The sequence below is a fragment of the Erythranthe guttata genome, chromosome 5 (assembly GCF_056151865.1).
Source record: "Erythranthe guttata isolate IM_541 chromosome 5, IM_541, whole genome shotgun sequence".
Lineage (NCBI taxonomy): Eukaryota > Viridiplantae > Streptophyta > Magnoliopsida > Lamiales > Phrymaceae > Erythranthe > Erythranthe guttata.
Window position 1 is genome coordinate 15,117,587 of NC_142537.1, and position 19,304 is coordinate 15,136,890.

Genomic DNA, 19,304 nt, shown 5'->3' on the forward strand with positions numbered 1-19,304 from the left:
ATGACCGACATCGGGATGTGCAACCGATGATCTAACTTCACCAACTCTCTCAGCCTCTTGCCTACATCGTGTAGACATAGTCATGCCCTCGCGCTCGCACTCTTAATGCTCGGCCTCATCACGAACTGCTCGCATAATTGCCTTTGACTTGCCTTTGCCTGCCATCTGTTAAATAAGACACTAAACACGTCAGTCTAAATAATAATAAATAAAACAAATTAAGAAAAAAAAACTAAAATTTTGCTCCCATTTCGTGAAAAAAGTAACGAAATTTATGCTTAGATTTTGTAACTTATCTCACGAAATAGAAGCATAAATTTCGTGTCTTTTTCCACGAAATGGGAGCAAAATACCAGAAACATACAGGTTTCGTGCCTAGTACAACAGAAAGAAAAGCTTACATTTCGTAAGTTTTCTCACGAAATTGAAGCTTTAGTTTCATAGTATTACGCACGAAACATAGAAGAAATAAAAGATAGACATAATTTCGTGAAAAAAAAATTACGAAATTAGCTCTTTAATTAAAATTACGAAATTAGCTCTTTAATTTCGTGATTTTTTTTCACGAAACGCACATTTATTTTCGAAAACTTTTGAACTACTGAAAACGAACAGATTTTCGATGAAATTTGTTAATATGCTACTATAAAACATTGGATTAACGAAATGGAGTTCGAGTATTACCTTAAACCATTGTCGGATTGCTCGTTTAATCCGCGGGAATTCGAAGGGTGTTGGAGAGGGTTTGAGAGGATTTTGAATTTTTTTGAAAAAAAGTTACAAATGAGTCAAAAGTGCACTGCAAAGGCAGTAAAAGTTGCACTATGAATAGCATTACAGTATAATATATTATAACATTATATTATATATTTAATCAAAACATTCAAAACTAAAATCGGATTGAAAATCGGAATTTTCGTTATTTTTATACACAATTCCAATTCCATTCCAAAAAAAAATCCAAAAATCGTCCATAATCGGAATGGAAAATATGATTTCAAATTCGGATATTTCAGGATCTGAATTGGCGTAATTAGAAAATCCATTCCGTTTTTTTCCACCGCCAAATAAAATAATGCATAGGGTTATATTTTTTGAGGATATTCTTGTCTTTTTTCACAAGTTCAGGAGGTCACACAAATTAAAAATAATATATATTTTTTGTGAGAGAAAATTAAAATAATATTTGGATGTGTGGAAAAATCACTAAAGTTCAAAATAATTAGTTAGATAAATATTGCATATTTCCCCTTTACTGAATTAATTAATTAATAAAAAATTAAATCGTAAAGACTTGTCATGTTGCCGTCAACAGCATAGCAGCGCCCCCCCCCCCCCGCCCCCCACCCCCCAAAAAACCAAACCGTCCTATATAGCCATTTCTGCTATATAAATTTTCGCCCCTTAATTTTTTTTCTGTTCTCAATCACATCACACGAATGCGTATATATTTTCTTTATACATACATAATTTGAAAAGGTTGACCTCTTGGAATAATCAGATTCTCTTTTTAGGGGAAGCGAAATGGATTCCTCACCCCCACCTCCGAGCACCGCCGCTCCACCGCCGCACGAGGCGGAGGCGAAGCGCGAAGAACGACAGACTGAGATGGCGCACAAGACGAAAGTGATACAATTCCTTGGCCGGACTACTCCGATCGTTCTCCAAAATGACAATGGCCCCTGCCCCCTCCTCGCTATTTGTACGTCCGCTTCTCTCTCTCTCTCCTCTCTCCTCTCTCCTCTCTCCTAGGGCTCAAATTCGTTCTGTACACGTACGGATATCACCGTAACTGCTTCAATACATTTATTTTCTCGCTGGATTTTGGAATAATTCCGTCAATAGATGGTGGATTTTTGTTACTTTTATTTTTTTATTTTTTTAATTCTTCCAATAACCGAGTGAGATTTGGTTGTGATAGTATGTGAATCGCATTTCCAGGGGGAATTGACGGAAATGAAGTTGTAAATCTTGATTGAGTATGAAACTTGATCAATTTCTATGATTTGGATGCAACCATTACTGTAATTAGTTCATCATTTGTGCTGATGTTTTGGCATTGGTTATTGCTTAGGGGTAAAACAATGTGACTGTAGTTATGTGTGTTTCAGAGGGTTTTTTATTATACCCTATTAGTTTTTGGTCCTTGTAGGGTAAAAGTTCTTCGCCACTATGATTAATTAAGGAGTATTTGCTAATTTGAATCTGCATCGTGTTTAGCAGAGATAGATTTATCATGGTTGGCAATATCGTTTGGTAAAGTTTCATGTTTACAGCATGTTTAAATGATGTATACCGGCACATTTTATACCTGTGATGAATAGAGGTACACCGTACGTGCCGTTTAGGAAATTTAGTGCCTTGATATTGAGATTCTTCTAGTGATGCTTTATTAAGTTTCTGTGCATAATTTCCAATTTTGTTTAAAATGCGGTGCACCGAGGTATTGTGTTTTTTGGCTTTCATATAAGAAGCTATTTCGGGTTGGCTATTATTGTTCAGAATTTCACATTTACTTTGTCAGAGATGATAGCGTTTCTAATTGAATGACGGGTGTTGTGATAGGTAATCTTCTTTCGCTAAAGAACAGTTTGAATTTGAGTCCAGACATTCCAGAGGTTTCACAGGAGAAATTGCTTTCACTTGTTGCTGAGCGCTTGATTGATTCAAACAGTAACACTGAAGTAATTGCTTCGTTTGCTCTATTTTCTTATTGCCTTTTCTATTGATGAATTGTCGTACATATGGTGTGGGAGAAGATCTTCTTTTGATATGTTCACATCTTTCTATGATATCCGCATGTCTTAAAAAAACTGTGATTTCCTATGATCAGTTTAACTAATTTGAGCTTGTTAACTGGGTGACAGAATAAAGATGCTGGCTATCTTGAAAATCAGCAACAGAATATTGCTGATGCAATTGATTTGCTTCCCAGGCTTACAACTGGAATTGATGTGAATTTAAAATTTAGAAGGTAGATTAGATTTCTTCTTTTAATGTTCCTTGGTTTCGTTTTTTCAGCTACCACAGATTACAATTACTAGTAATGCTAAAGGAGAAGCTTTGACCTATATACATGTATAAAATAAGTAGAATAAAAGTGAATCTTTTTGTTAGTGCAGAACAATTAAAATGAGTCTGTAGACTAACCTTTATAATCCTGATGAATGTATATCTGATTTTTTTTCAGAATCGATGATTTTGAGTTCACTCCAGAGTGCGCAATATTTGATTTGCTGGATATCCCACTGTATCATGGATGGATTGTTGATCCACAGGTAGGACTTTTTTGCCTTACCATTCAAATCAATGATATTGACTTCAGAAGTTTCCAATGAGTGCTCGACTGTCCTTTCTGTGTGGACTTTATGTTCATAATCATGTCATTTTTAGAGTGATTGTCTGCAATCTAATGAGAAGCATTTTAAGTGCTATTCATATGGCAAATCTGCACTACGAGGGCACTGCTCGCACGTCTTATGCACTTATCCTCCTCCTATTTATCTTTAACCTAGTAGTGGCCGAAGTGGCATAAAGTGGAAACAAAAGCATCTATATGTACATAAGCGCTTCTCCCTTCATCACATGCATGCATCGATATGTATTTATGAATCATATGTCTGTGTGTAGATAACTAAGCAGTTCTATGTTTTGATTTTTATAATTCCACATCATCTGTATGTCATCCTGCCAAATTTTATGCCACTGGTATCAGACACATTATTGTAAATGTTAAACGCTAGAAAAGCAACCGAACTTCAGCTTGAACGAACAGCCCTTCAAGCATTTCCATGTTCTCCAATCTGTCCTCCCCTTTGCTTCATGTTTCTGAATTAAGTATCTTTACTGTCCTCCATGGAAAATTATGGACCTTGCTCCCTTTTCTTGCTTATGTTTTATAATTGTCTCTTTCATTAATGCATTTCAGGATCACGAAACTACAGATGCTATTGGTTCAAAATCATATAACACTCTCATGGGGGAGCTTGTTACATTAGACACACAAACTATGAAGAGTGAACAGAGAAAGGACACAGAAGGTGATACTGTAGATTTTGCAGCTTCAACAACTGCAGCTCTGGGAGTACCTTCTCCTTGTCTCTCGAGAGGTCAATCCTTTGACGAGTCTCCTCAAAAGGCAAAGAAAGGGGACAGAGAAGAAGAAGCAGAGCTATCAAGAGTCTTGGAATTATCAGAGGCAGAAAAATCCGGTTCAGTAGCAGATGGTGTTGTTGAACTGGCAGTACATTCAGAAACAATGGAAAAGCATTTCATGGATGAAACTGCAAATACTGGGACATTGATTTCTGATGATACCAATGTCCTGAGCAATCAGAATGTAGATAAAAAATTACCCGAAGTATTTGCACCTGAAGCTGTTTGTTCTTTCTCGAATACTGAGAACAACATTGTTCAACGTACTGACAAGGAATCTAAAGAATGTTGTGGAAGTGCAGTTGATACTACTGATAGTGATCCAAAGAGCGAGAATGTAAACGTGCAGCCCGTTTCTTTTGGAGAAGTTCCCATTAACTTGCTGAATAATTCCCTAACATTTGACGTGGAAGTTCCCATTAACTCAAGTGAGTGTAAAGATAGAGACACTTCTAGTTTGCTGACCACTGCTGCAGATTTAGATTCATCAAGGGGCCAAGTAGGTAAAATTGATAAACCTCAAACTTTCCCTTCAAGTGTTAATAACACTGAACCCATGTATGAAGGGGAAGAGCGCATAATGTCACCAGGGCCTGTGGTTTATGAAAATCCAGAGCCCGTTTATGAGGGTGAGGTGGTTCTTGCAGAACAGGTGGATACAGGTTGTGTGAATGATGGTGACTTTAATGACAGAATATCTGTTAAACAAGGTGCAGTGCTCCAAATAAACGACAACCTTTTCCCTTGTGGTCATCTTTCTTTATAAATTTGCTTTGGGAAATGAAGTTACTCTATTCCTTGTTAATTTATTTGTACAATCTCAAAGATAGAAACTTAGTTCTAATGCATTTATTTGCCTTTTGTTTATTTTCATTAGGGGAAGTGATCAGGGAATTTATGAAGACGAGTGCGAGTCAGTTGACTATATATGGGTATGTTTAATGATATTTCTTCGATGTCGTTGAGAAATAGCTTTGTTTGGCATAAAATATTCTTATTGACGGTGATCTTCTGCAGTCTATTTTGCTTGCAAGCTAGGGTGAAGGAACGCGAGCTTTGCGTGTTTTTCAGAAATAATCATTTCAATACTATGTTCAAGGTTAGTACCTGTCATTTAATACTATATACCTGTCTTTCCGTCGGCAATTATATTACATGTCACCCAAATAAGTTGGTATGATTTGACTACAATTGGGCGGAAACTTTACTGACTAGATAGCAATTGATTGATTTTACTTATCCATGTTACTTTTTGCATGAAAGACACTAGCTTGTTTACGGATAATCTTGGTCCTGTGGTGCTTAAAGTATTCCGCTTACTTTTTGCATTCATAACGTTTATTTAGTATATGTATAGCCTGGTGCCTCTAGTAAAGAATTACAGATCACAGTCACAGCCTCATAAGAAAGCTGTTTATTAGCTCATCTTAGACTTTGAAAATACTTCAAAACGATGTCCTGATTAAGCACGTGTAGCTAAGTAGTATGTTAGGCATCTTTCACTGTTAATTTTTGTTAGTCATTGATGTGTTATTGAGAAACCCAGCAGGTTTCTGCAAAATTAATAGGTATTAATTACATAATGTGCAGTGAGGTTGTTTATTTTTCTACTTAGGGTTGTAATTGACAATGTGCAAATTATGCTCTGCTTTTTTGACACAGTTGGATTCAAATCTAACTTTTGTTGCTTTGCAGTACGAAGGTGAGTTATACATTTTAGCTACAGACCAAGGTTACCTAAATCAGCCCGATTTGGTATGGGAAAAGCTGAATGAGGTGAGATGGTAGTGTGGAATTATTTCATTTCTTTATTAATGGATGATCTCAGTTTTAGTGGATGAATAAATGCCATTGTTCCAGTATCTTTAAACATTTCTGATGCCACTGTATTTAAACGTTTCAGCTGTTCTAGACGTAGATATCAAGAGAAAATTAATAAGTTTAACTCATATTATCCTGTCTCGCCATCTAAAGTTCATAGTTCCATGATTACATGTCCGAATAACGTAGACATTCATCCCCACATATCCCGATGCTGTTCTTTTACTATAATAAACAAAGTGTCATATTCTGATGGTGTTATTATTAGAATGCCTAGAATCCATTACAATTTAGGGGTAATATAGTAATCTCAGGTGGATTTGTATCTTGGTTTTCCCTTCAATTTGTTATGGTTTTGAGAATATTATCAAAATCAGCAGTATTCTTTATTTTCCGAAGAGTTTGGGACAGCATTAGGTACCTAGTTGATTTCTATTTTGAGAAGAATAATGGTGCAATGTTTCTGTGGCTCCTAACTTATAATTTTATTGCCACAATTAGGTGAACGGTGATACTTTGTACATGACCGGGAACTTTAAGGAATTCAAGATGGATGGCCATTCCAATAGCACATGGGATGAACAGAATACCTTGGCCAGTACTGCAGTATGTAGCTGTTCAATGTTTCCGATATCCTGAAATATGAATGCACGACTGATTAATTAAGTCTCAACTTTTTGTTTTGCAGGACTATATAGCCAGCATTGATAATGTAGATCCATCACATTCAGATTTCAAGTAATTTTCTAACTTCTCCGGCCCCGGTTATCCTTCGTATTCATTCTCTAATTTCTCTGACTATTGAACTTCTTAAAAATTGCAATTTTGAGAATTATTTCCAATCTGTCGTGATAGTGTTATTATTATTTCTGGGCGTCTTTTGTTACGTTTGTCTTGAAATTCTCTATGCTGGTGAAAATGGAATTTACTTCGAAATGACGTGTCTTGTCATGTCATTAAGTTATTATATTTTCCTCGGGATTTAGAGTTGACCTTGGCGGAATTTTATGTTGAAGTTTTAGTGTATGTGGACATCTTTGACTTATTATGTGTACTTTTGACATGCCATGTTCTATTTTCAATAGCTGAGATCTAGAGCAACCTTGGCTGTGTTTTGGAGTAATTGATTTTTTTTTTTTTTCGCAGTTCCGATTTGCAATTGGCAATAGCTCTTCAACAACAGGAATTTGAGGAACAACAGCAGCAACAACCACCACAACCACCACTGCATATAGTACACGAACCAGCTGTTAGTAGTGGTTCAAGGCTGATCACTGGTCCCCCCCACGTAGGTTTTTCTAGAAATGCAATATCATTTACGAGAAAATTAGGAAATAAAAATGGATTTCTAAATTATTATTGTTATTATTATTTTATTTTAATGTACTAAAATCGATATATTTGCAGGTTTCACAGAGTAGTGGGAAGAACACGCCATCTTCCTCATCTAAGCAAGACTCAAAGTCGAAGGAGAAGTGCATTTTGATGTGATTTACTTGTACACGGGAAGTTATGTGAATGCTACGATTGTTTCTTGGTCTAATTGAAACTCGTGCCAAACGATAATGCCATGTTTGTATCACTAACTACAGATGCTTTGTTGTGTAAATAAAAATCACATCATCTGGCTCTGTAAATTTGAGTTCTTACCTGCCTTGTTATGGATGGAATTTATCCTGGATTTTGACTCGTGGTAATAATACAATGTGGAGATGTCAAGTTTCTGTATATCGTTGCAATTGTTCGATTGTTTGTTCAGAACCACAGTCATATACAACAAACAAAAGGGTAAATTACGAAAAAACCGCTGAACTTAGTCTAAATTACGAAAAAACTCCCACCTAATATCTAAACCCCTGATGTTTGATTTTAGGGAATATTTCACGAAAAATGCTTATTCTGCACCTGCTACAGTTGAATATGACTGGCTTTTTTTGTAATTTAACCTAAGTTCAGGGGGATTTTTGTAATTTAACCCTATATACAATTGAATACGAACTGGCTACAGAATCTGATGTTGCAGTGGTATGTATGTGTTTTGGGCACTTGTAGCTACTGAGCCTCAAAGTTTATGTTTTTATGTAGTTTTTCCCAATTTGTTTATTTCTCTTGACTATGTTACTTTTGGGTCGTAAAATTCTGTACGATATTTTTTTTTACACGGGTGAGGGCTCGCCCTAAACCCGCCTTGAGGCCGTTTGATCGAAACAATTTCGCAAATCCTCAGTTGCAAAACAATTGGTTTCATCATAGTCTAAGACAAAAGTACATTTAATCACAAGTATATATATCATCTCTAAAAACGTTCTAAAACGATACCCCAATCGTAAAAAAAAAAAAAAAAAAACACCTACTACTTTCGACTTGCTTGTTGTCTCATTTGTTCTTACTCCAACGAGCGGGCTTCAACCGGAGCCAAATAATTACCTAAAAATCCGGATCATTGGGTTTAAAAAGCTTAGGCATTCGTAAGCTAGAATCTCCGGGCTCAACAAATCTCACTTTCTGCACGGCCCCTTTCTTCGTATTCGCAGCAAATTTCGAAGCCAATATAGTAGCCGCAAGGGGTTTACTATCCGCCGAAGCATAGTCATTAGACGAACGACTCCCGTCATCGTCGTCATAATCATCGTCCGATAAATGCATGTAACACATACTCTCGTACCTCAAAAGTTCCTCCGCGAGTTTCCTCCTCCGATGCCGTCTAAACGCAGCTTGCAGAATGCAAGCCCCCCAAGTCCTCCATTGATGTGAATAGTACCGAAACGAGTGCTGCAGCCTCTTGCTATGAAGCCTTTTAAATTGATTGGCAAAGAATTTTAAGTCGTCCGCTCGAAGGGCGAAGGCTTCTACCTCGGTGGTGCACCTGACGGTACGTGTGGAGGCCGGACGGTTCACGTTCGATGATGTCATGAGGGCCCACGTGAGGAGTTCTTCGCCGCAAAAGTCTCCCGGTTTTAGGGTTATGGAGTTGAAGAATCCGGATCTTCCGCCATCCGTCGTGGAGCTCTCGAGCTGACCTCGGATCACGAAGAGCATCTCGTTGACCGGGTCTCCCTCTCGCACGATGTACGTGCCTTTTGTGTTTAGCGATGAAACGAGACGCTCGCATATCGCGTCCAAGAGTTGGTCGTCCATTTGCGAGAAGAAAGGGACCTAAGAAATGAAATATGCATGAAAACATGAAATTTTGCTTATGTGAGAAGGGTATTTTAACGGGTTTATTGCATTCGACACCCCTGTACTTTGTCTACTTGTTAAAAAGATTTACCGTAACAAAAAAGAATTTGTTACACCCATTTACCATAGCAAAGTTTTTGTCACACGTATATGCTAGGGGCAAATTCGTAGCGACTTGCTACAGTAAAAAAACATTTTTCTACTAGTGAATGTTTACTTTAAATGAGTAGTAGATGCATACCTTTTGGTGAATGGAATATGATCGATTAAGCCAAGCATAACAAAAACGTAGCGGAGTAAAAAAATGAACTTACACGACGAACAAGATCTAGGCAAAGATGCTTCTGAATTTCGCGTCGAAGGTCAAGAGGTAAAGCTTGGAGAATGTCTTCTTCCTTTACGCCTCTTGTCGACAGCCAGTTGTATTGCACGAATCGACGCACACGATCTTGTAGGTCCGGAGGTAGTTGCCGATGCCGCATCCATTCTTCGGTATCCCTTCTTCTCACCCTCCATTCTTCGAGTCTTGCCGTTGTAGATTGTAGATATGTCTATCATATTCCAAAAAGAAAACAAAAATGAATGGAATGAAAGCTCAATACATTTCTCTTTCAAATTTAGGGTAAATTACGGCTACCCTGAAGTAAGATCAACTTACGAAAAAACCCATATATATATGTTTGGGTATTGCAACCACCCCTAAAATATGAATCTTCTTACAGGTCCATCCTTGGGGTGTCAACTTTAGTGGAATCTTCTAAATTATGTGGAATATTCTCCATTTGTACCCGTTTTACTACATTCGAGCTCTACATTTTGAAACAAGATGATCACAAGATGTGTCTCTTGGCTTGTAAATATCAGATTGTGATGCATCAGAAACTGCATTTTTCCACAAAACGACTACAAACTAGAGAATATTCTACACAATCTAGAAAGTTATACTAAATTTGACACGTGGACGTGTAAGAAGATCAATAGTTGAGGGGGTGAGTGTAATTACCCAAACAGGAGGATGCATCTTCAGATTATTGCATATTAAGATCATCGAACAAATTCGATTACATAAATAGAATACCTGCACGTTTCCGATCAGCAACGCGAAGAAGACTAACCCCATAAGGCATATAAGAATACTAAATATCGTCTCGACTATATAAGCACTCGCCTCCAGACTTTGTCCGTACGAGCTACACACACAAAAAAAAAAAAAAAAAAAAAAAAAAGAACAACGATTATAATTAATCGAGTAAGCATAAAAGGTATCGAAATATCCCGGTTAGTTTTTCGATTAAACTAACCTGAGACTTCTTAAACCAAACCAAAGACAATAAAAGTATTTTTCGATTAAACTTGCGGACGGAACTTCATCTTCAAGAGCATAAGCAAACAGTCCAAAGTTGTAGTCGCTCGATTTGCCGTCACATTTTTTGAATACATCGGTCGCGTTAAACCAAACGTCGTGATCGGTTCCGGACGACGCGCAATCGAGATACGTAACCTTACAAAAATCACCCTCGTCTCTTTCATGCCTACACTGCAGCTTCCAGCACGAGAATATTCTTTCCACGGCCATCAAATACCACACTGCTCCTAAAACCTTCGTAAAATGTGGATTCATATAAAAATTCGCAAACGAAATAGCGATAATAATAATTATTTTATTATTATTATTATTATTTTTTTTTTTTGTATTTATTTAATTTGGGGTGCTTACATGACTTGCTAACAAGTAGAGAAGGAGATTGTATGCTGCACCAGTCCAAGCCGTTTTAGCGACAACGCCCGTGTTTTTTATAATTCGCCAATTTAACGGGAAAATGACGATGAGTCGCGGGATGTATTGAAGGATGATTAGTAATGAAATGGCGTGGTTTACGTGAGCGCTCGTACTTGATTTCGTAAACGGCATAACACCCCAAGCAACACACTGTTGGATAATCGAATTCGAACAATGTAAGTAAGCAGAATCCGTACAAACATTTTTTTTCCTACTAAGTAGTGTTTATCGAATGAATACGAACTTTAGGTAGAGACAGAGCAAGAACTTCCAAATTCGATAGCCGAAATATATTTTCATACTTAAAATCAAAGAGTTAATTGCATTTAATACCCCTATAATTTATTGAATTGCTAAACAAGTCCTCGTGATATTAATATTAGCAAAACAAACCCATGTAATGCATTTTTTTAGCACACAACTGCTAAAATGGTGAGTTGTTAGGAGTAGTTTGCTAAGCAAATTTCATTACTGGGTTTTTTTTCGCTAATATTAGTAATACGGGGACTTTTTTAATAATTAGAGTAAACAAAAGGGTGGTGAACGCAATACACTCTAAAATCATAATTCATTTTCTCTTCTCTTAATCGGGAGCTAATAGCACAGACCTCCCTGTGTTATTTCTAATTGCCGAAAACTTCATTTGTGTTAAAAAAAATTAACTAGAAGCTCCCTATGTTGTGTTTTTCAAAGTACACCGGTCCTTATATACAAATTTATTGTTGACTTACATGAAATGACCAAATTACCCTTATGAAAAAAATATTAAAAAATAGCAAAAAGGAAACGAAAAGAATTCAGAGGTTATTTTTGACTTTTCAAGTCAAAAAAACAAATTTCTACTCTCACAGTCCGGGCGTGCATTACGCAATAAGCTGTTAGGGGTTCTTTTTGCCTTTGACTATTTTTCACATGGGAGTTTTGTGCTAATTGTTTTTAACAGAAGGGTATTTTCAGTAATTAGATATTCCACAGGGTAGTTTTTTGCAAAAAAAAAAAAAAAAAAAACTTTTAATCTGCTTCAAAATTATGCGCATGAACAAATCTCTCAATTTTAAAACGAAATCCAGAAAAATTACATATATCGAACTAGGCCAAAAGCAAAATCTCCTTTCAGGGTATATTGCATTCACCACCCTTGTGTTTACTCTAATTATTAAAAAAGTCCCCGTGTTACTAATATTAGCGAAAAAAGCCCCGAAACTAAAGAAGAAGAAGAAGAATAGGTACCTGAGGGAGGGGAAGAGCGGAGGCGAGATCAACAGCGAAACCCCCTTTCAGATATCGAACAGCAATCATCGATGGATCCCTAACCAAATCGCCTCTGCCGAAAACCCGAGAATTCGGGGCAACGTAGGCGGTGCGGAATTTAATGGCGATGTGGAGGGCGGAGAAGAGATCTATTATGGTTCGGGTGGCGACGAGGAATCCGGCCCAGGCGTAATCCATGGTGAGGCAGTTTTGATCGGAATTGAATCCCAGCAGGTAGAAGAAGAGCGGGTCGACGAATAAGGCGATTAGTGACGTCACGAAGAAGATCCGGTTCCATCTATTCACGATTTCGCCACTCGGGTCGAGGATTTGACGCCACCACTCCTCGCGGTCGCGGACGAGGGAAATGGGGTTCGGCAGCGCCGCCAGGCGGAGGTTCAGGTTGTTCATGGCCGGACGACATACATCACAGAGAGAGAGAGAGAGAGAGAGAGAGAGAGAGAGATTTTTGAAGATTGTATGGCTTTTGGACGTTAAGTTCGTTGGAAGCGCGCCACATACGAACAAGATCCTCTAATTTATTTTATTTTTTACCTTTTTGTTTTTGGTAAATTATCAAAAAGAAAAGGAAAACTCGGAACTGAAGTATAATTACTAAAAAACCCCCTAAAGTATTTTAATTATTAGAAAAAGATCCTCTTGCTTAGACAGGCCACGGGTCGAGGCGGGTCGGGTCCGGGTCCGACTTTTAGTGGACCCGGAACCACATAATAATTAATATGAAAATTAATAATTTATTTAACATATTTATCATTTTACACCAGAGTTTTATATTATATATATTTATTGTCTACCTTTAATCAAACACGTTGTTTGGCCTAGTTGTAAAGGGCTGCACATTCTTCCCGGTGTCCCGAGTTCGAACCCCCACATGTGCATTTTTTGACAAAAAAAACCGGAAATTCCGGGTTGACCCGACGGGCCCTCGGGTCCCCCCGCCGGGTAGACCCGTCGGGTCCCGGGTCCAAATAATCGGGACCCGAAACCGACCCATACTTGGTCGGGTCCATGGTCAACGGGACGGGTCGGGGCGGGTCCGGGTCAAACTCAGCCCGTGGCCGTGTCTACTTTTGCTAACGGTTCCATGGTTCGTCGGAACGAAACACTCTTGCTAACTGGTTCCATGGTTCGTCCACTTCCGTCGCAACGTCGCGGCCGGAACAAACACATTTTGATTAAATTGCTAGAAAAAAAATACAAAATATTTTAAATATGTTTTGAATAACAACATTACAATACAATGGAACACACACATTTTCATTAAATTGCTAGAAAAAAAATACAAAATATTTCAAATATGTTTTTAATAACATTACAATACAATGGAACAGACACATTTTGATTAAATTGCTAGAAAAAAAAATAAAAAATATTTCAAATATGTTTTTAATAACAACATTACAATACAATAATAGTATGCAAAATATTATTACAATTCAAAAGTAAATATTACAACAATCTTGGAACAACATTATGAAAATACAAGCAATATTAATACCACTTACAATGCCGAGTGGAATTGTGTAACCTATCACTGAAGAATGAGGCCAAGCATCCGTGATTAAGGGGAATCTTCATTCTCCAACATGGCCACCACCATTATATTATTTACATTCTTTTCTTTTATCTTTTTTTCCCTTATTTTTTTAGTCAAATTAGTCAGTTTTTTTTTTATTTTTTTTCAAATTCATTTCTCATGTTCCAGCGTTGTTTCGACTGCATCGCGGCCATTGACTCCGTCTCGCCCAACCCACCAATTTCTCGATGTTCCGGTGAGTCACAGTGAAAAGACCGTTCTGGTTACGAATTCCGGAACGGAGTGCACTGTTCCAGCGAACCACGAACGGTTCAACATTTTTTTAACAAAAAAATATGTAAAGTCTAGTCGAATTACGAAAAAACTTCTTGGCCACATTTGATTTGGGTGATTGGATTACATGGATTGATAATTAATCCAAGGATTGTACTGTTCAAAATATTTCCTATCCAACTAACTGTTGGCCGAAAACCCACACGCAAGTGCACATATCGTACAAGTAATATAGTGGACTAAAAGTCCGGATATCGAACCCACAGGGAATATTTAATTATCTAATCCTAGACGCTAAATTCTACCAATTATTATCAAGCCCACCCTACACAGTCGAATTTTAGAGAGAATTAACTAAATTAAACTAAATTAAAAGCAAGCAAAAACAAGAAAGCAATTTAAACACGAAGATCAATCAAAGTAGACAAGCCTAGGATTTTATTTTTCCCCCTATGTGATTATTACTCCCCCAATTCCTTCAATTATGCAAGTTATTAACCCGAATTATTAACCTGAGATGCTAAAATAATCATAACCCGCTTCCGCGTGTATTACGATTCTAATACTCTAGATTCAATTACTATATTCCTATGCAATTAATTCTAGAACACAGCATTAAGCACAAATCTCAATAATGGCTACCTAAGAGATTAACTATATTCCTATGTTAATACCACAAAGGCTCTTCTACCACAGTTCTAATTATTAATCCGATCTTCCGATTCATGCGATTAACAATAACATAAAAGCACATAAGTTGATCAAGTTCATGCACTTAATAAAACAAGTAGAAGAAATAACCCGGAATTAAAACTTGCATAAAATCATAGAATTGGGTTCATAAATCCCACATAGGGTTCCAAATAAAATCCTAGAAATAAAGACTTAGCTACTCGTGATTCTTATGATAAAGAAAATAAAATAAATAAATAAGAAAAACTATGTTTGAGTCTTCGTTGATCTTCGTTCTTCGTGTTTTGTGGTGTAAAATTTCGTAAAAAGATGGATCCCCAATTGTGTGCTTGGCTTGGTCTTATATAGGGTGAAGAACTTGGGGAAGAAGGCAGTTTCCTTGTGCAATTAAAATCCCTTTACTGCGCTGTTTCGGGGTCTCGGACGGCCGTCCCATAATTTGAACTAAAACTCGGACGGCCGTCCGAGCTTTAAATCTCCAGATTTTGGTTTTTTTCACTTTTGGCCCATATTTTCTCCAAAATTGCAGTTTTGACCCCATACTTTTCCAATTCTTCAATTTGTACCTAAAATACAATAAATCAACTTTTTAAGCACCAATTATCATTAAAACACACCAAAAGCTCAAATAAAAAGATACGATAAAGTGTAAAAATATACACTTAACACTAACCATGGGTTTGGTCTGAGTGATTGATGGTTCAATTAAAAATATTATTTTACTTCTTTTTGTTGACATTTATATCCAAAATACCAATACATCCCTAACTTACAATAAAAAAGGTTTTAACGTTTAATAAAATAAACTAAAATAAAAGAGAACATTTCGACAATCACTATCTTTCGTCCATTTTGTTTCTAGGGTTTATGTCTTTTGAACTTCTTACAACATATCTAGCACGAAGTCGAAGTTATGAGGGTAAAGTAAATTTATTTTTCATACGAGCATTCAGTTATAACAGCGATTCATATACTTCGTTCCATGCTCATGGTTTCCTTTTTCAGTATGAGTTTTAATTCGAACAATGTGCAAAGTAGGGCAAATTGCAGTTCTAGAAAAAGTGGGCGTCTAATCCATATAATTCGGAGTTAAATTTCCATTGTCATTGATAATGAAAACCTCGAGGACGGAAAAAATCAAGGAAGACGTTTTTATTGTTGTTCATTGAAAGAGGCAAGTAATTCATATTCAAATGATCTAATTCTTTCGGAAATTTTATTACTTATTTTGTTTGTGTTGAAAAATATTTGTAGGAACATCGTTGTAACTTCTTTAGATGGTGTGACGAGTTCACTCACGAACCGTCTATTGAGGTAATATATGGGGTATTGACAAAGCTTAATCGTTACAAACAAGAGACATCTAAATTGCAAGCCCAGGTACTATTGTGTAAAAGTAAAATTGAATCGATGAAGCTACTTAGTTCGACTGCTATAATTGGTATGTTGTTCTTAATATCAGTTGTTTATCATGTGTTAGGTGGTGTATGTCCAAATTAGAAGACCTTTGTTCAAATGTTGTTGTGTACTCTTTAATTATTTAATTTGGGATGTGAAATTTATTGTATGCATTGTAAGACCTTCATTTTGCCTTGTGCTTATAAATTACAAAAGACTTGTCATGTCAAAGTGACTTTTTTTAATTGATGCATTGATGTATTGTAGTTGGCAAATAGCAATTTTTCAGATCTTATCCGTGTGACTTGAGCTTCTATATTAATTGCATTGTTTTTCCAAGAAGAATGCTAATCATTTCATCTATGCAAGCATTAAATATAGCTAATCTACTACCCCTACAACTTCTACTATAAATTGACCCCAAATTCTGTTGGGAATCGGGCACGTGTACGCAGCGGAAAAAAAAAATTTATATGAAAGAAACGAATTAATTCATATAAACACATGCTCGACTCATATTAAACAATTAATTGCGTACCTTAGTGCTTCTAGCGAAAATTAAAGTACAACATGCGTATATTTAATTCGATAATAAATCACATAGCATGCTCGCAGTAAATCACGAATTCATACAAACAATCACGTATAGCAATTCACGAAAACTCATACTGCGAATATTAACATATAATTTAATCTGATTAAATTAAAACCTTGATAAAAACGGATCCGAAAATTACCTCTTGAAGCGTGAGGCGAATCCTCGGATTGAAGCAAACTGCCATGGAAACCAATCCGTGCAGTCGGGAGGAGCAACGGCGATGCAGCGGCGACGGACGCGCTCAACGATGGCGGCGCGTGAGATCCACGCGCGATCTTCGGGCGGCGCGTGGAGGCGCGTGCAACGCTGCTTCGGCAATGTCTTCTCGGCAATTCGACTCCTTGCTCTTCCTCCTCTCGAATTTCACCTCGTATACTGAGATCTACTAAATATGTGGCACTAGACACGCAAAAGTTAGAATAGACGGAAGAAAAAAGACAAAAGGAAAGAAGCTACCAATAGCAATCGGCGCGTGAGGCCGATTCCGACGACGGCGACGGCGGCGACGGTGGAGAGTGGCCGAGGACGTGAGAGAGAACGGCTAGGGTTTGTAATGTGTGTTGTATATTGTGCAAAACCTATAAATCTTGTATTTATAGTGTCTTGTATAAAAGCCCTAACGGGCTTAAGTTGGACCGGGCCCAACAACTTAAGTTCGTTAGTCTTTATTCGCTCGTTTCTCACAACTTGTATAAAAGCCCTAACGGGCTTAAGTTGGACCGGGCCCAACAACATAAGTTCGTTAGTCTTTATTCGCTCGTTTCTCACAACTCAATGATCGAAAAATTGTAACGATTACATTTCAGAATTATTGAAACGTCCTCGTCATTACGAGTGCCAATTCTCGATTTTCAATTTCTAAAAGTGGAAACCCTAATTCAGTGGACCTTCTAAATTTGGAAACTTCCTAATTTAGAAAGATCACTAAGATGTTCGCCTATTCTTTTCCTTTTTCTTATTCTCATTCATAATTCCAAATTACGAATGTCGGACTCAATCATATTGACTTCCAATCATGCAAAGATTAAACATTTTATCTTTGACTGTTTATTCAAAGAACTCGAGTGCACGAGCAGTGTGACTCTCGATGGTTCAGGTGTGAGCTAGCAGTGGGTCCACAACCCTTTGTGGTTCAAACTCGTTCCTAGAGTTACGATAAAGATGAAGCTCGTTTCAACTTAATCACCCAATGAATCAAGATTGCCGTCTAGCAACTATGCGTCATGATTCCCTATATACAAATGAAGTGACTGCAAGAACCTTTTGATGTAGTTAACGTACAGTACGATCCATTCGATTCATATGTCCCGATTGAACTAGAGGCATTGGTTCATCGAGACCTCCTTAGTAGTTCAATAACTGTGCGATCGTTCTAAGTGTTGTAATCGGTACGTGCATGACTTAGAGAATCGAATTTCCTAATCATCACTTAGTCAGCTCTGGCCAGAGACTTAAAGATTACAAACTATGAGAACACACAGGACATCCAAGACTATTCTAGCGATCGAATCCCCGACTACAATGCACAGACATCCCACTAGATTTCGGACTGCACAAACACTGGCCCTTGGGGCGGTCCTCGGTGGAACTCAGGGACAGGTCGCGATACAGCTGGTTCTCTAGTGAAGTCACGGTGATGTCTATGTCTTAAAGACTAATGGTGTACAACTATACTATAGATATCTCTACTCGATTATTGAGAACCACTTAGAGATTTCTAGGGTGAGGGAGTTCAGTGAACTCGTCAACTTACGAGCACCCACTTATGCATGCCGATATCACAATACCGTTTACTGATGAGATGCAGTACACATACACTAAGTGCTAGTCTCTTAATGGAAAATACCGATATCCTCATTGGTGGCATAACCCTTCGACTAGAAACACGTTTAACATTTATAATACTTAAGTAAATATCCTACGATCCTAAAAGATTAATTACAAGTACTTGTAATAACTGTAAGGACTATATCTAGAACAAGGGACAAAGATATAGAATGCCAATGTATTTTATCATTAATACGAAAAATGATTATTTATTACAAGAATAAATGTAAGGACCACAGCCACAAGTTGGCTTGTTGGTCACCTACTCTAACAAATTCTTCTTCAAAAGTCATCAGTTACATAATTATATCAGTTCACATACACAACTCAAAAAATAGTCTTGATCCCGAAATTGAAACAGTATGTGTTCTTCTACAATGGAGAATGGACTTGGCGTGTTGATTGGTGTCTCTTTGCAGTTGTGCTGAAAGAAGCAAAGAAAGGCAACTTTTGGTGGGGTTCAAACAACAGCACTACGATTCTTCGCGGCCTTGGCATCATCAACAAAGAGTTCGGAACTGCATTTACATACGAGCAGTATGAAAAGAAGCTGAAGTTCATGGAAATGAGGTACCGCACGTTTAATGCCATCATCTCGTTATCAGGTGTTGAGTATGATGCATAAACTAATTTCGTAAACACGAAGGAGTCCACACGAGAGGATATCTTTTATGTAAGTCCACTGTTTTTTTTTAAGTTCTACAAATTATTTTGAACTATTAATTTAACCCGACTCTTTTTTTTTCTCGTAGCATTTCAAACTAGGTTGC

At 37.3% G+C, this 19,304-nt stretch overlaps 2 protein-coding genes across 2 annotated transcripts; one reads left to right on the top strand and one right to left on the bottom strand.

Moving 5' to 3' along the window:
- Positions 1 to 1,296: 1,296 nt before the first annotated feature.
- On the top strand, positions 1,297 to 7,704 carry LOC105958585 (uncharacterized). The gene is made up of 12 exons (XM_012982585.2): positions 1,297 to 1,702; positions 2,566 to 2,684; positions 2,868 to 2,974; positions 3,191 to 3,278; positions 3,929 to 4,865; positions 5,033 to 5,087; positions 5,173 to 5,254; positions 5,851 to 5,931; positions 6,478 to 6,582; positions 6,665 to 6,714; positions 7,123 to 7,264; positions 7,384 to 7,704. The coding sequence occupies exons 1-12, from the start codon at positions 1,525 to 1,527 to the stop codon at positions 7,465 to 7,467; spliced, it is 2,028 nt and encodes a 675-aa protein (XP_012838039.2). The 5' UTR covers positions 1,297 to 1,524; the 3' UTR covers positions 7,468 to 7,704.
- Positions 7,705 to 8,203: 499 nt separating this feature from the next.
- On the bottom strand, positions 8,204 to 12,732 carry LOC105958586 (putative cyclic nucleotide-gated ion channel 16). Its single transcript, XM_012982586.2, has 6 exons — positions 12,167 to 12,732; positions 10,874 to 11,086; positions 10,458 to 10,756; positions 10,235 to 10,346; positions 9,471 to 9,707; positions 8,204 to 9,132 (listed from the first exon to the last, which is right to left on the bottom strand). The coding sequence occupies exons 1-6, from the start codon at positions 12,596 to 12,598 to the stop codon at positions 8,404 to 8,406; spliced, it is 2,022 nt and encodes a 673-aa protein (XP_012838040.2). The 5' UTR covers positions 12,599 to 12,732; the 3' UTR covers positions 8,204 to 8,403.
- Between the last annotated feature and the right edge of the window lie 6,572 nt (positions 12,733 to 19,304).